At 34.4% G+C, this 15,144-nt stretch overlaps 1 protein-coding gene across 3 annotated transcripts; it reads right to left on the reverse strand.

Moving 5' to 3' along the window:
• Positions 1-4,510: 4,510 nt before the first annotated feature.
• Positions 4,511-14,639, reverse strand: LOC113398074 (protein O-GlcNAcase). 3 transcript variants are annotated; one of them, XM_026636651.2, is made up of 22 exons: positions 14,333-14,639; positions 14,179-14,230; positions 13,626-13,854; positions 13,322-13,426; positions 12,884-13,046; positions 12,051-12,179; positions 11,733-11,876; positions 11,314-11,428; positions 10,893-10,978; positions 10,576-10,760; positions 9,751-10,138; positions 9,335-9,441; positions 8,992-9,080; positions 8,276-8,450; positions 7,986-8,175; positions 7,642-7,695; positions 7,384-7,574; positions 6,973-7,061; positions 6,399-6,532; positions 5,859-6,007; positions 5,511-5,676; positions 4,511-5,284 (listed from the first exon to the last, which is right to left on the reverse strand). In XM_026636651.2, exons 1-22 carry the CDS (start codon positions 14,397-14,399, stop codon positions 5,160-5,162), a joined length of 3,132 nt encoding a protein of 1,043 aa, XP_026492436.1. In that variant the 5' UTR covers positions 14,400-14,639; the 3' UTR covers positions 4,511-5,159. The 3 variants fall into 3 exon arrangements, with proteins under 3 accessions (XP_026492436.1, XP_026492437.1, XP_026492435.1); XM_026636652.2 differs by having other exon boundaries at positions 4,512-5,284; positions 7,384-7,562; positions 10,576-10,769; XM_026636650.2 differs by having other exon boundaries at positions 4,514-5,284; positions 10,576-10,769.
• Positions 14,640-15,144: the final 505 nt, after the last annotated feature.

Raw genomic sequence — 15,144 nt, forward strand, 5'->3', positions numbered from 1 at the left:
GCTAATTTACTCACAAACATTGTCATTGCTCTACAGAAACTATACAAATATTCCCGTCTTATCCCCCCCCCCCATCCATTACAATTGACCAAACTATATTTTGTTATATTCTTTTAAGTAATTTTAAACTTCAATATTAATCAAAATTAGTAAAATATATTCTGTTATTAATGCTGACCTTGTTTGTCTATGATTAACAACATACATATGTATATCCTCAGGGCGTCTCTTTACTTGGCGGAGCGTCTTCGAGTATTTGCAATAATTGATTATATTTGCCTTATTTAAACAAATATGACATATAGTATCAAAGTAGTCAAATAATACAAATATTTATTGATGATCAACGCTTGATATGCTTAAACTGTGGATACATGTAAAGTGGTCTCATTATTGCATTATTTTTATATTACTGCATTAAAACCTTTTCTTAGATAATATCGAAAAGTCGAATAAGGTCAATGACGTACATAGATCCATATGTTAAAACATATCAGCATAATTTAGTTATTTGCAAGTTCAGTCCATGTGTGAAAGTACAAACATTTGCCAAGTTAAGTAACGCCTTTTAAACTTTTACACAACAATAGGATATTTATAAAATAATATAATAACTGAAGATATGTGTAATTATAACGTTGATTATAATTCCTTAATAGCAAACTTAAAACTCATGTTGACTAAATGTGATTACAAATTATAATTTGAATATATATTTACTAAAATTAAAAAATCACAATTAAAAAAATTGTTAAGGTTGTATCTTAAGAATGCCATTCATCTACATCAAGCTTGTGTTAGTGCCTTGGAATGCTAAAAAGCTTTAGAAAATTAAGTGTTACAAAATTTTAATTCAGTACAAATATTAACTTTTTACAAACTAGTGAAAAAAATGGTCGACACAATGAAAATATTACAAAATAAAATACAATAAAACATGACTTTGTTATTAGAAGCAGTACAAATAATACCTTACGTATAATATTTTATACGTGTTAAGTATTTAAATGCCAATAAATTTATGAAATACAAAAACTATTTGTATCAATGACATTTCACCTCTAAACACTATGAAATGTGTCCATACCAAAGTCTTTGTCTAGATTTAAATAAGATGACAAACATTTTTTTTTAATTCATGAATTAATAGTAATTTGTTCATTTTTTAAAACATACTTTGATTTTTTTAGATGGCAATAGGGTTCTAATATTGTAAAATACATAAAGGCATACTCATCAATATTGTAAAACCATATACTGCCTTCTTAACTGTGTTAGATAAGTTTTGTGTGTGTAATATTTAGAGATAAAATACCAGTGACTCGAAGCTTAACAGATAAAAATTTACCTATGAATATTCAAGCAATTCCTAAGTAATTATTTACTATTTTATTTATAATTAATTTTTAATTATTAGCAATAAGATCACTAGATACGCTAGTTAAAATTTTCCCTAAATATACTTTTTAAAGTAAATTTTGTCAATTGTAATTAGATAATATTCGTATTTAATAACTGTGTGTCTGATGTTTTATTTTCATTCATTGATTTTAACTATATTGAATGTTTTTAATATTTTTTCATCAGAATCTTTGAAATAATAATTAACAAAAACATTTAAAATTTGAATTATATAAAAAATTCCTCATCATCAATGAATGAAAGAATGAAATACGAATGATAAAATCATTCATTTCATTCTAATCACCATAATGGGATGCCTCGAAAATTAAAAATTGATTTATGCATTTTTTGGGAACAATATAGACAAGACGATAAAGGGCAACAAACTATAATGTAAAATATTCATCATTCCGATTTCAACGCGTTAAACTCTCTCCAGACAGACGTTTATTTAATTAACACTCGAGATTATATCACACTCCGCTTTCAAAACGTCATTTTAACTCAGTCTTTGCTTATCCGTGACTAGGCTCAAATATCCAAATTCATCCATTCACTTAATCTACTCATTGATTCTTACTTAGATAATAACTTTAATTAAAGTGCAGTCAAGATTACGATAAATATATTCAATGTTTATATACTTTAGAAAATATTTAAATTTGGAACTTAAAACATTGTTACTTATCAATTATTTTATTATATCAGTGGAATACATTTATTAGATCTAAAATCCAGCTGCTGAGAGTATGCGTTTCTGACGGATCAATGATCGAATGAGGGATGTAATTTTGTGACTCCGAATTTAAAATAATAATACCGTAATAATGTATTTGTCCTATTTACAAATAATATGATTAATCAACGAAATAATTATCTTGAATTACAGTAAATGAAAAAATTTTGCACTAGTTATTTTTTTAAATAAAAATAAATCCATATACATATATTTAAATCCTTACCGCGCGGTAACGCGGTTTACTTCAATAGGGTATTCTACTATGTTTGGAAAAGTACTTCATAATCTTAATTTTCCTAATAAAAATCCACAAAAAAAATATACTTCGGCAAAATAAACACGTTGTCTTGCCATAAAATTAAATTTTATATCTTTTTTATTCCCACAAAACGCTGTCAGTCATTTTGGTGACGTCACATTGATGAAAACAACAGTCGTGTGACTGGCATTCATTCAACGTTACCAGCTATAAATATTTGGTATTTTTTGGGATAGTAATAATCACTATCGTTGGACAATGGGCAAATAATAGCATTAAAACTCCAGAAAAGTTATTATCAAAGTGCCAGATGATATTGATATGACAGTTTTTGCCTATCGAATTTTTTTTTTTCGATTGTTTTAGGTCACGTTATATACAGAATAAATATTACGTTTTTTAATTTTTATCAAATTTCATAATTATTTTTCACTATCGAAAACACCCTAGTCTTCTAGTTATTTTTAGTTAGTGACTCGCAATAGGACATGATCCTTAAAATAATATTCTGTCGCCTGTCAGCAATATTTAGTATTTGAAGTATGACTGACGGACATAACATCGTAGTTCCCAAGGTTGGTGGCGCTTTGGCGATATAAGGGATTCGATTCATATTTCTGGTTGTGCCAATGTCTATACGCATTTGCCAGTCTAAAAAAATGAGTTACACGGTTGTATAGTGTTTATTCTTACACTGTCCATCACCAGTCATGACTTACTTATGACGTCAGAAACGCATTCTCACATCGATCGAACTTTAGACGTTAATTTATGTGAAAATTATGAGGCGAGATTTTTCTTTTATTTTTTTAATTTAGCGTATCCAAATCAAATCCATTTTGATGATTTTTTTTCTTATAATCTCAAAATTTTGGCAAATGATGACACAATACAATTGACTTGCATTTGTATCTGTTTTAATATCAAACTTTTCATATTTAAGCTAAAAATATTTACATATTGCTAAGGCAACCTATAAAGTATTTAGCGCTAGGCTTTAAGGAGTAATAGTACTTACTATATTTATATTAAATTATTCGTTTTCATTCTTGAGTTGAAATAAGATAATCTGATTTATATAGTCTATTCCAATCGAAGGGGTTAAAAGGGAGATAGACAACTTTGACCTTGAATTGACATGACATTAGAATTTAACCAGTGAGGGTAAAATGTATAGAATGACTATAATATACATTAAAATATATACATAGACTAGGTACCATCCGTGGTACCTGCATTGTCAAGTCCAAATCCGTCCAGTCATTTTGCCGTTCACTTGCACACACATAATATTAATAATAATAATAAAGAGTCGGGCCAACTACGCAGAACATATTATAGTGCACCAGTGTGAGCGCAAACACCGGTGAATTCTATTTCCTCACTATGATAAACCGATGGGACGGTTAATACGACACGACCGGAATGAGTTGAGGCGCAGGACCAACGGCCTTAGCTGCTTTCCGAGGCACGGGAGTGTACACACTTCTAACTTCTAGACCGGGCTGCAGAAAACTCCAATAACTTTTGGGTCATATGGGGGCGGACCCAGAACCTCAGGCCTTATATATAGCAAGTAGACCAACGAGGCAGACAAACATATTATTAGGATTTAAAAGAAAATGCATATTATGACACTATAAATAAACGCCGAATAACGTCAGCCTTACTCTCGTACATAGTAAGTTAAGTAACATGACCCGTGTGTGTCGCGTATTAGTGTTGCAATGTAAAAAATAATCTTAATTTATTATACTTTAAAAGTGAAATTAGAGTGAATTTATGTAATCAATTGAATTAGTGATATGATAAATATATATATATATTACTTAAATGTTATTTGTTCTATAAAAGATAGATAGATAACTGAAAATCGGAAGTAATTAATATATAAAGATTTGTTCATCTTTACTCCTGTAATTGGAGTAGACTACACGTGAAGGAAAGCTATGCTCTTACTAATAGTGTCTAATGTCTAAGCAACGGAAGAAAACAATTTCTATATTAATATACTATAATTATATTAGTTTCCTTATAACATCTAATTAATTAGTCCTTTCTTATCAGTTTCAATATGTTGATAATATTTAAGATTTTTTTAAATTGAAATAAATCCATTTTTTAGATTATCTGATCAAGTATAGTGTAAACCGGCGCCATATTGCAGAGAAGTGGCAACACATGTAAATTTTGGAAGTGCTTAGATTTTTAATTTAGAGAGATTTGTCTAATTTAGTTATAAATTTCGATTGTCTGTATTATATACATATCTATGGAAGAAAGGACAATATTATGCAAAGCGTGCCAATGTCAGCTGTGTGCTATTTCCTGTTAAAACAATATAAAGGAAGGAAGTGTAACTTCATCTACATCTTAGCTTATCAAAATTACAGACATTTAGTTGCACAATTACATTTTACGAGTTAACTTTTTTATATATAATATTCGCACAATTCAGTTTATTCGAACTCTTCGTTGTTCTAGAAAACCAAATCTTTCTGTTCAATAACATTCATATGAAGTTTATACTTAGAAATCAAGTAATTTTTTTACAAAAGTCATGCATTCCAAAGATTATTAAAGGCAGTGTATTGAAATTTAAATTGTGCAACTAAACGTATTTAACAAATACTTTTTCATTCAAGTTCAATGCGGCAGAGGATGTCGTCTCTTGAGCTTACGTCTACTTAAGACAAGTGACAGTGTCCTCGCGGGGGGGAGGCCCCGCTAGTGGGGCACCCGGCACCGCCGCCGGCGCTAGAAGGCGCGCGCCAGGAACACGCGACCGTTGCTCCGCGACATTTCCACGAAACCGAGCTTGCCGTAGAACTGCTGCAGATAGTGATCGGTTGCGTTTATACACGCGTGGACGCCGTTTACGCCTGTAAATATATGATCATATTTATATATTGTACGTATTGTACGTGGGGAATTTTTAATTTTGTATTTTACTAAAATATGGAAAAATCACAAAATCTGAATAGCGTTAAAATTCGATTTTACACAATACGCCTGTTTTACCATGTTTTTACTGGGTGAGCATGTCGCCCCTTTCAATGGATACAAAAATAATAAAAGATATTTAAAGTGAACTCGGAGACCACCCACCGTGCGCGCGCAGCGCGGCCAGCAGGCACGTGAGCAGGCGCGCGGCGGCGTGCGGGTCGGAGCGCGCGCGCAGCACGCAGCACGTGAGCAGCGCGGGGTGCGCCGCCGACACGCTCTCCGGCGCGCGCTCCTGCGCGCTGAACTCGTGGAAGTGCCGCACGCACTCCTGCGCACACGCACGCCATCAGTCGGGGGCAAACGTATCTCGTATCATACGAGAACGTCACAATTTATTTTGAAAAATAAAAATATTATAATTATTTTCTTTCGCGATAATTTAAATAAAATATTTAGTGGCATTATGTAAAACGAGGAAATTAAGGAGTGTCATGTTGTGTTATGGCGCACCTTAGCAGCGGGACTCAGGTCGTCCCTTTCCAGCAGTTCCATGGGATACTTGATGCACATTTCGGGTATCCACGCTACTTCCTGCTTCTTGTAGAACTCTTTGCTATTTAGTGCCGCACATGCATAGCCGACGATTTCTGGTTTGACATCTGAAATTAAAACAATTTTATGATCTTTAAATTGACAATTTATGTTGATTAAATAATAAATAAATAACATCACATACATTACTCTGTAAGTAGCTAAAGCACTTGTGTTATGGAAAATCAGAAGTAACGACGGTACCACAAACACCCAGACCCAAGACAACATAGAAAACTAATCAACTTTTTCTACATCGAGTCGACCGGGAATCGAACGCGGGTCCTCGGAGTGGCGTACCCATGAAACCGACCGGTGTACACACAACTCGATCACGGAGGTCGTATAAATAAAATGACAATAAAATCCAGGCTATATATTCTAATAAAATATGCAATTTTATGCAAATATTATTGAAAAATCGAACTCTTTTTTAATATATTCAATAGAATTTCTTACTATTTATCTTCATATCCAGCTTTTCCGCATCAGGGTCATCTCCGTCCACTTCGGAACTGTCCCCTTCCATATAGCCATCATCTTCTATAACCATGCATAGCTCCGGTGTCAATGTTAAAAATGGTGCTACCAGTCTAAAAAAAATATATATTCAGAGTCAGTTTGTTTCTTTAACTTGCAATATTATTCCATCTACTCATTCCATAAGTGAAACATAAAGGAAAAACTAGACTTCATACTATAATAGGCCTCAATACAAGTTGATATTTTGTTTTGAGAAAGACGGCCAGTGTAAACAAGGTGTGTTCAAATTTGCCCATTGTCATTAGTACTATTTCAGTACTATTAACCATGGCATTGCAATGCTGTCTGATAACTCTAATTAACTACATTGGCTCACTCACCCTTTTTGTTTAACAGTAAGTATCATAGAATAGCCAGTGTAATGGATTAACAAGCCAATGTGATTAAAAACACAACACAACAAACACAAGTCCTTATTTTATTTTCTAAAGAACTTCTATAGAACGTGATTTGAGTGATTCCTGTTATTATATAAAAAATATTATGTTACCTATCAGCTGGTAGAGTTTGAAGATCACTTGGGAATAAATCACTACAGTCAGATCCATCCCGACAAGTTTTATGACATATTGTGCATACCTGCAATTAAATATTTATTTATAAATATAATTTATAACACAACAGTAACTGTATAAGCCGAACAAGAAATTATTAGTCATTCATTAATAATAATATATGTATATTCCACAAAAACATTTATGAACATGATATGGTTGATCTACGACAATATTGGACTCTGTTGTAAACAATATAAACAAACCTAATCTGCAAAAAAAATATAAATTACGTGCAGGTTATCCTAGCTAGGCTTATTCAATATCTATTGTAAAGGATAAACTGTCCTCTTTCTTAAAGTAGAAATACACTAGAAATAATAAATGTTACCGAAAGTGTCACTTACCGCCTCTTCATCAGCGAGCATAAACGGTCTCACAGTGAGCGGTAGACCCGTAGGTGCGCAATGAGGTCTCAGAGCATCCCCGGCACATTCCACTGGTAGCAGTCGTCTAAGATCCGCAGTGAGGCCCCCGCGGAAAACCCAAGGTTCCTGGGCCCCACTCTCGAAGGCTTCACGCCAGCCTTTTGAGAACCCTTAAAAATTTGTGTGAATTAAATTTGTCGTCGTTAACTTACTATAATTAAAAAGAATGTTGCTTACACGTATAGCTGCCCTGAGAGTTTGTCGCTATGTTAGGAGGGAATTTTCCCAGTTCTGAAAAGAAACATAAAACATTAAAATATTCACGCCACTTTGACGCCATCATTCTGCTCTGGGATGCTGTGCGAAATAAGCTCCAAGAGGTCTCGTTGTCTTTAAGAGGCCTTTAGCCGGCTTTTATTTGATATATTCAATTACATTGACAAAAATATAAAGAAATCAATCGTTCGGACGCGATCGGCGGTAGCTCTCCAGTCAGACCGCACGCAATCATAGAAACTGAGGCAAGCTGGACTACCGGCCGGCGGTGGTGGTGGTGGTGGCGGTCAAACGACAGGACATACCGAGCCAGCGCAAGAAGGCCTGCAGCAGCGCCAGCACGGCGCACAGGTCCCACAGGTAGGGGCGCAGCTCGGCGTGCAGCTCGCGGTTGGCGGCCGCGCCCACGCGCCGCGCCACGCGCCGCACGCGCGCCGCCCACCACGAGAAGCGCCGCAGCCGCCGCCGCCACTCGCCCGTCGCCGCGCCGCCCGCCTTATTGGGGGGGAAGACGCGCTCACATCCACGACTGAGACTCGGCACTTTTGAACTCTTACCCAAACATGGGAACTAGTGTCCAAAAAAATTATCGTACCTCAGTCTTATTCTTTGGCAGTATGCTGGCAGCGTGCGCCGTGAGCCAGTGGAAATCGTGCATCAGCCTCAAGCCCCTGGAGCCGTGCTCGAAAGGCAAGTAGAACAGATCACACAGAAGCATTAAGTCGTCCGCAGTTAACGCGTTTTCTTCTAATCCAGCATCCTCACATAATCTGAAAGATAAAAAGAGTATTTTTATTATATTGACATGGCATTGCTTTTTTGTAAATTATCGATACTAAAATATAAGTACGTAACACGTTAGCTATACCAATATTAATTTTGTTTTAATTTATTTATCAGTGAGTTCACTTACTTACTCATATGTAAATGTTTTTTTTTTGTATAATTCATAATAGGTCCAATGTTAATCAGGTCCCTGACAAAATACATACATCATTTTGGTCCTTTGAGCCGGATATAATAACAATAAAATAAAAATTTACATTGCGGTTTTCCAACAGAGAACGAATTACTGAAACAGCTTTTAACATTCCCTAGTAGACCTGTCTCTACTCTAGGCCAAGTATTGCAATATTAAAAATAATATAATTTAAAACCTAACAATTTCTACTACGGCATGTACCTGGATATTAAGGTGGAGGATATGTATTTTAATTAAAATATATAATAAATATTATTGATTAATATATAATAAGTAATTAGATAAATAGGAATCGTGAGTAAAAATTTGATTGGCCAGTCAGTACTCACTCGTCTGCAACTTCAGCTGATTCAACAGGTTCAACCATCATATCAGCACTCAGTGGACTGTTACTAGGTTCCACTTGCATGGAGCCATTCTGAAATAGGTTTTATTTTATATAATAACAATTAACATTTAATGTATTTAGTCTGATGTCAATATTTTATGTTTTCACTATAATTAAAATGTAATGTATTCAGTTAAGTAGCAACTATCTACAATAGTACTACATATATACTAGTAGTATCTACAAGTAATATTACATTTACATAATTTGGCGTCAACGTTTTACAAATATTTTCATGTTTGTAAGACGATCGTAGTATAAGTAATATGTTGATGATCAACGACCTCACTGAGCTGGTCGTTCATGACGACGTCGGGGTCGGCGGCGGAGGGCGGGTCCACGTCCAGCGGCTCGGCGCACGTGCGCGACGGGCTCAGCGTTTGGGGAGTGTCTGCGAGTGTACATTTAATGTTATTCAGTTTAACCAGAACTTTTTAATCTTTTCGAATTTAGACCCAATTAACTGCGTACTCGAAAAAAACTTCGAACAATCCTCATGAAACTGTTGTGAGCAAATTACGGGTTTACATACTATATTAGCGAAGAATTATTTTTATAACTATATAAGACGCGAGTAAAACTTCATCTTATTGTTATACATGACTTTGCAATAATATTTTAGAAATATCAATCATAAGCAGAGTATTATTCATACACGCGAAAATAAATTATTTAAAGAATACAATGAAATCAAACGTACCTCCAATGCTCATATCACCGTTCTGCTGCTGCTCTATCGCCGGCTCCACGTCGTCGACGATAATCGTGTCGTCGTCGTCCTTGTCTTTCTTCATCTCCTCGATGAAACTCGTGGTCTCCAGCACGCTGTCGTTCGACACCGATTCGTTCAAATCAAGTTTATCCGCCATCGTTTGATCGGTCTCGATTTTCTCGTGTTCGATTGTTTTCAAGCCCATAATGGGGACCGGTAGGGTCGACACTGGTATCTCGGTTGGTAGCGAAATGTTGGAGCTCGCGATCGGTATTATTGGGTTCGGTATCGACTCGTTTAAAATTACTTTAGTCGGTGACACTAACGAATTCATCACCGAATTCGGTATGGGATTGAACGTTTCTATAGGCGACACCTGAAACAAAGGGTACTTGATAGGGTTTTGTGTAAGCATTTCTAGGTAGGTAGTCTCGCTGAGTGATTATTTACTCTCTATACTATTTATATCTCTATACTATTTATTATTACTACAGAGTACCCGACATACTCTAACATGGTCTTTTGGTGTACTGTCAAATGCTTATTAAACAAAGACAATGAGTTTTATAGATAAAATTACTACTTTCGACTCGTCACATACTCTAGTGCCATACAAATATTTAGATTTAGATTCCAATTTCTAAAGATGGGTGAGCCAGTGTAACTAGGCTCATCTTAGTTCCGAAAGTTCGTAGCGCATTGGCGATGTGATTGTAAAAAAAATGTTATTATTTTTCAATTTTTTTTAATAATCGTATATTTGCAGGAGGCCATTGTCAAGCAACGCGTAGTATACGAGTTGGTGAGACTCACTCCGGTGGAGAGGATGGGGCGGTCGGGCGTGGCGGAGCACACGTCGGCCAGCGCCTGCAGCTGGCTTGTGTTGACGGTGGGGATGGACGACAGATCGGAGATGCTGGTGGTGGTGGTGCTACTGGTGGTACCCGTCACCAGTGACATGCATGTGTTCACGGATGGTAAAATCGGAATGATCGGTACTGGTGGCACTAAAACAATAAAAATCTTTAATCTTAACAAAACAACATGACTTAAGCAAATTAGAACTTAATTTGTAGTTAAATTACTTTAAGAAAGCTTATTAATGATTAAATTATTCCCTTATCACTTACTTATTACAGGTGGTTGTGGTTTAATAATGGGACCTTGTGCCGCTTTAGGTATGGAAAATTCTGGCAACCATTCATTGATTGCTTGTCTGTAAATAAAATAAATATATGTTAGCATCACATTTATCTGTCATCAATGTTATGTAAGGGTAGATTTCTTTAGCCTTTATAACTGATGTCATATTTTAATCAAAAAAACTGATCATCTCCAGTAAAAATAATATAAAAACTGGTATTTGATTTTGATATTGACTTTCATTGTTAAACACAAGAAAGAGTAAAGGTACCAATTGTGCTCCTTGTAGAACACCAAATATATCAAGACTAGTTGAATAAAAATAGTCTTTATTTTGACAATTCTATCTTCATAAATTATGCATTTTAAATCTAGAACGACTACCATTTATAATTAGTATTCATTTACCGGAGTGCCTGTCTATGATGATAAACATGTTTGCCAAGGGTCAGAGGCACTTCATCTTCACACACGCCTTGTTCACTTTCCCGCTCTAATTTAATATCCCAAGATACCGCTTCCACTGTTAATAAAAATAAAACAAATACAAATATTGAATTAGACCAAATGTAACACACTAAATATTGTTACATAATTTTCAAAGTCTATATAAAATTGTGATGTTTTTGATAGAAACAATTATATATTTTAAATAAGATAGAAATATATGTTTTGCTTTGATCAGTTTTTAATAGGATGTTTATATGTAAAATATAGGTGACCAGTTCCATATCTGTCTTGAATCATAGAACATTGGTTATTTTGGATTATTATGCTATAAAATTATAATGTAATTTGAGATAAAAATATTATAAAGCAACACTAACTATGTGCAGGTGCGTCAAGGCTGCATCGAGCCCAATGGGCCAGAGTCCAAATTGGTATCATATTGGCATTGTATTCACAGTTAGGATTGGATAGAACCCCACGGAGCAATGGAATCAGTTCTGGTGAACGACCGCAATACGGTCCTGGAAAAGAATTATTAATAAGCAAATGAAAATATTTATGTGTATTGAATCTATTATGTATTGAAAAGTTTTAGAAAAAGTTTCATAAGTTTTGAACCTATAGAAAATAAAAGTTACTTATAAAATATTTTGGAAGTCATGACAACTGAAAATATTCTTAAAAATATCCCTTACCCAAGAAAATCCTTTTCTGATCATAATCATTAGCATGCAGGTTGTCCCAAATGACTGGGGGTCGTCTGAGCACCTGTGTTATTTCTTCAATACATTCTGTTGTCAAAGTTTTCGATATTACTTTGGGGCCTGAAATAATTAAAAGTTTTTAGAAACGGATACAAATAGCATATTAATGCCTTAATGTTGACCAAAGGCGTAAGATCCTGTTAAACGTAACATATCTTGCCATTGAAATGTTTATCTAAAAAAAATTGCATGCGTTGTAACATATATTGCCTTACCAACACTCTATAAACACTCGGAAAACACAGAGGGTTGAAGGAGACTATATTGGCGGGAGCAAAAATATACGTTAGTGAGACTGCCCTCGACGAGAATCGGGATCGATTTACATATGCATACATATGCTATTTTTCTCGACGGTTTCTGCACATGACTTAGCAAGGCTCGCTTCCAGGGAGAGTGAGGAGGATCTCAATAGTTACATTGCTTGATCTATTTGATATGTGATGTGATGTTAGTCTGACACTCGGCCAGTCTTCCCAAATGGCCTCCGCATACAGTACCAGGCTGCATAAGTGTATTTTCCAATGATAAGAAATGATCTTAAGCGCGCTGTTCAAAATAAAACACCTATTGACGCGCAATCGGGTTAAAACAACTTGCATGCCTTGACGCCAAAAGGCATGAGACTTTCGTATAATGTCATGCTAACTCTCCGCCGCTACTCTCTCTGCTAGATTGTGTGTGCGTGGCACAAACACTAGAGACTCTGTTACTATACATTATATTAACAATAAGATTATATTTATTTCAATAATAATACATACCAGTCCACATAATATCAATCTCCTGGGAAAGTTTTGTGCCTAGAGTGTTGAGATACTCCGAGCTGTTGACTGTGGGAACAGCTCGAGTTGAACAGTACTGTGTGGGACACAGAAGGAATCGTGGACAGCCGAGATGCTGATAAATTTCATTGGTGACTGACACCTGTTAAACAAAAAAGGGTTTTTATTGTACATTACTTACAGCCTGCATGTGAGCTATAGGGTTTGCAGGTGTTAGGTTCATTTTACTAGGATAAAAAGTAACCAATGTGCTCCATACTATGATCTATCTCTGTGCCAAATTTCATTTAGATCCATTCAGCTATTTTGTTGTGATTAAAGAAATATCCATCCAAAATTTGTAGTTATAATATTAGTAAGATAATAAAAAACAATTAAATTTGACTCACTAATCTTGAACACATTTGAGTATATTACCTGGGCATGTGCAAAGCTTTGAAATATCTGTTTATCAGCTTCACTCATTTCCGGTTCAATGTCGTCAAAGAGAAGGGAAAAACATGTGCAACCAAACTGTGACACCTGCAAGGAAAACATTCTGTTATGTATACCATAATACTGTTAAATCATAACTTGAATTTAAAAACAGGATAATTACTTAGTTTACAAAACTTATTAAAATTTTGCATTTATTTGAAGTGCAATTTATTTTTCTCATCTAATTCTATCATGATTATCACCATACTTCCAATATTATGTAAGTGATGATTTTAATACATACTTGTTCTAATTTCCTCTTCAAAGTTGTTATCTCTTTCTGACTGCTATATGTTATATCCAGTCCCGGTGACAGAGCATAGCAGAATGTTATTCCATGGGACTTGGCTTCAGAGATCAAAGATGTTAAGTGTTCAGCCTCCTCCACAGTGTAAAGTTCTCGCCAATATGCACGATGCTTATAGTCATCTTTCGGAGCATATACATACATATCTAGACCCCATTTCTTGAGTCTAAATTAAGAGGGAATATGTAATTATATATTATTAAAAATTTAATATTAGTTATTACTAAAAAAGTGTAAAACTACTTTATTAATTGATTAATAATTTTGTTATGAATGACATCAAATATTACATTTTCTTTTGATTGTAATTTTATTTTATTGTTAAATAAAATGTTTACGAAAAGGAGAACCAAATGCTTTGGTAATCAAAAAAAATGATTACTTTCAAAATCAATCTAATAACAATCTCATTAGAATTTTAGACCATTAATGAAAGCACTGAAATGTTAAGATAGGCAGGCATAGGAGTTAAAATAGGCACAGTACTCACTTTTGGAAGAGGTCCTTTCTCTGCTCCGTGGTCCACGGTCGACCATAAAAGCCTGCAATAGAACTCCGGTCATTCGATTTGACTAACATAATTATCTATATTACCATAAAGTATAAGTGATTTCTCAAGTACTAGCCGCAAATAATTAACGTACCTTCAACAACACCGCAAATGAAGTCTTTGCGCTTAGAATTTAATTCGTCTGGAGAGCTTTCAGACATTTTAGTAAAGTTTTCTGCACAAAGCAAAAGATATAAAAAAAAATTAATATTTTTGGTATTTCAAGAAAAGGGCAAATATCAGTCCCGCCGTATATTAAGGAACCAGGAATTAAGTAAACAATAATAGTTTTCTAAATGCCGGTTGAGTGTTGACCCGATTAAGGTGTAAATTGAAGAAATATGACGCGCATTGGAAATAATACGGACTACGAAGAAATCAAATATGATGTGTCAAACGAATGTCATGTCATACTACAAACTAAAAGTTATTTTTGTCTATTACTTATCACAGATTTGTAAATATGTTAATGTGTATAGACACAAGCATATGCAGTGACCATAAAACTTTAAAATTACGACCTAGTATGCCTTGGATATGGCTTTTTGTTAATTATTTATTAATTTGCTCAGGGAAAAATTTAAATTTAAATTAATATTAATAATGGAAGAGCGGAGCTTGGAAAATGTAATATCAAAATAGTCTTCATGTTACCTACATACATTTTGTATATTTTTATAGTGATTTTTAAGAAATTATAAAATACGTGTTTTGAGAAATCTTATGAAATAATTCAATCATTGGTATTATACATGTACTCAAATACATAGTTAAAAGAATGAAATTCGTTAGATAACGAATTATTGGTTTAATTTGTGATAGAGGTACAGGAATGTGTTATCTTATTTTCAATGTGAAATATTATAATATGAAAAAAATAACACTTATATAAACACTTAAATATTT

The sequence above is a fragment of the Vanessa tameamea genome, chromosome 24, assembly GCF_037043105.1.
Source record: "Vanessa tameamea isolate UH-Manoa-2023 chromosome 24, ilVanTame1 primary haplotype, whole genome shotgun sequence".
NCBI lineage: Eukaryota > Metazoa > Arthropoda > Insecta > Lepidoptera > Nymphalidae > Vanessa > Vanessa tameamea.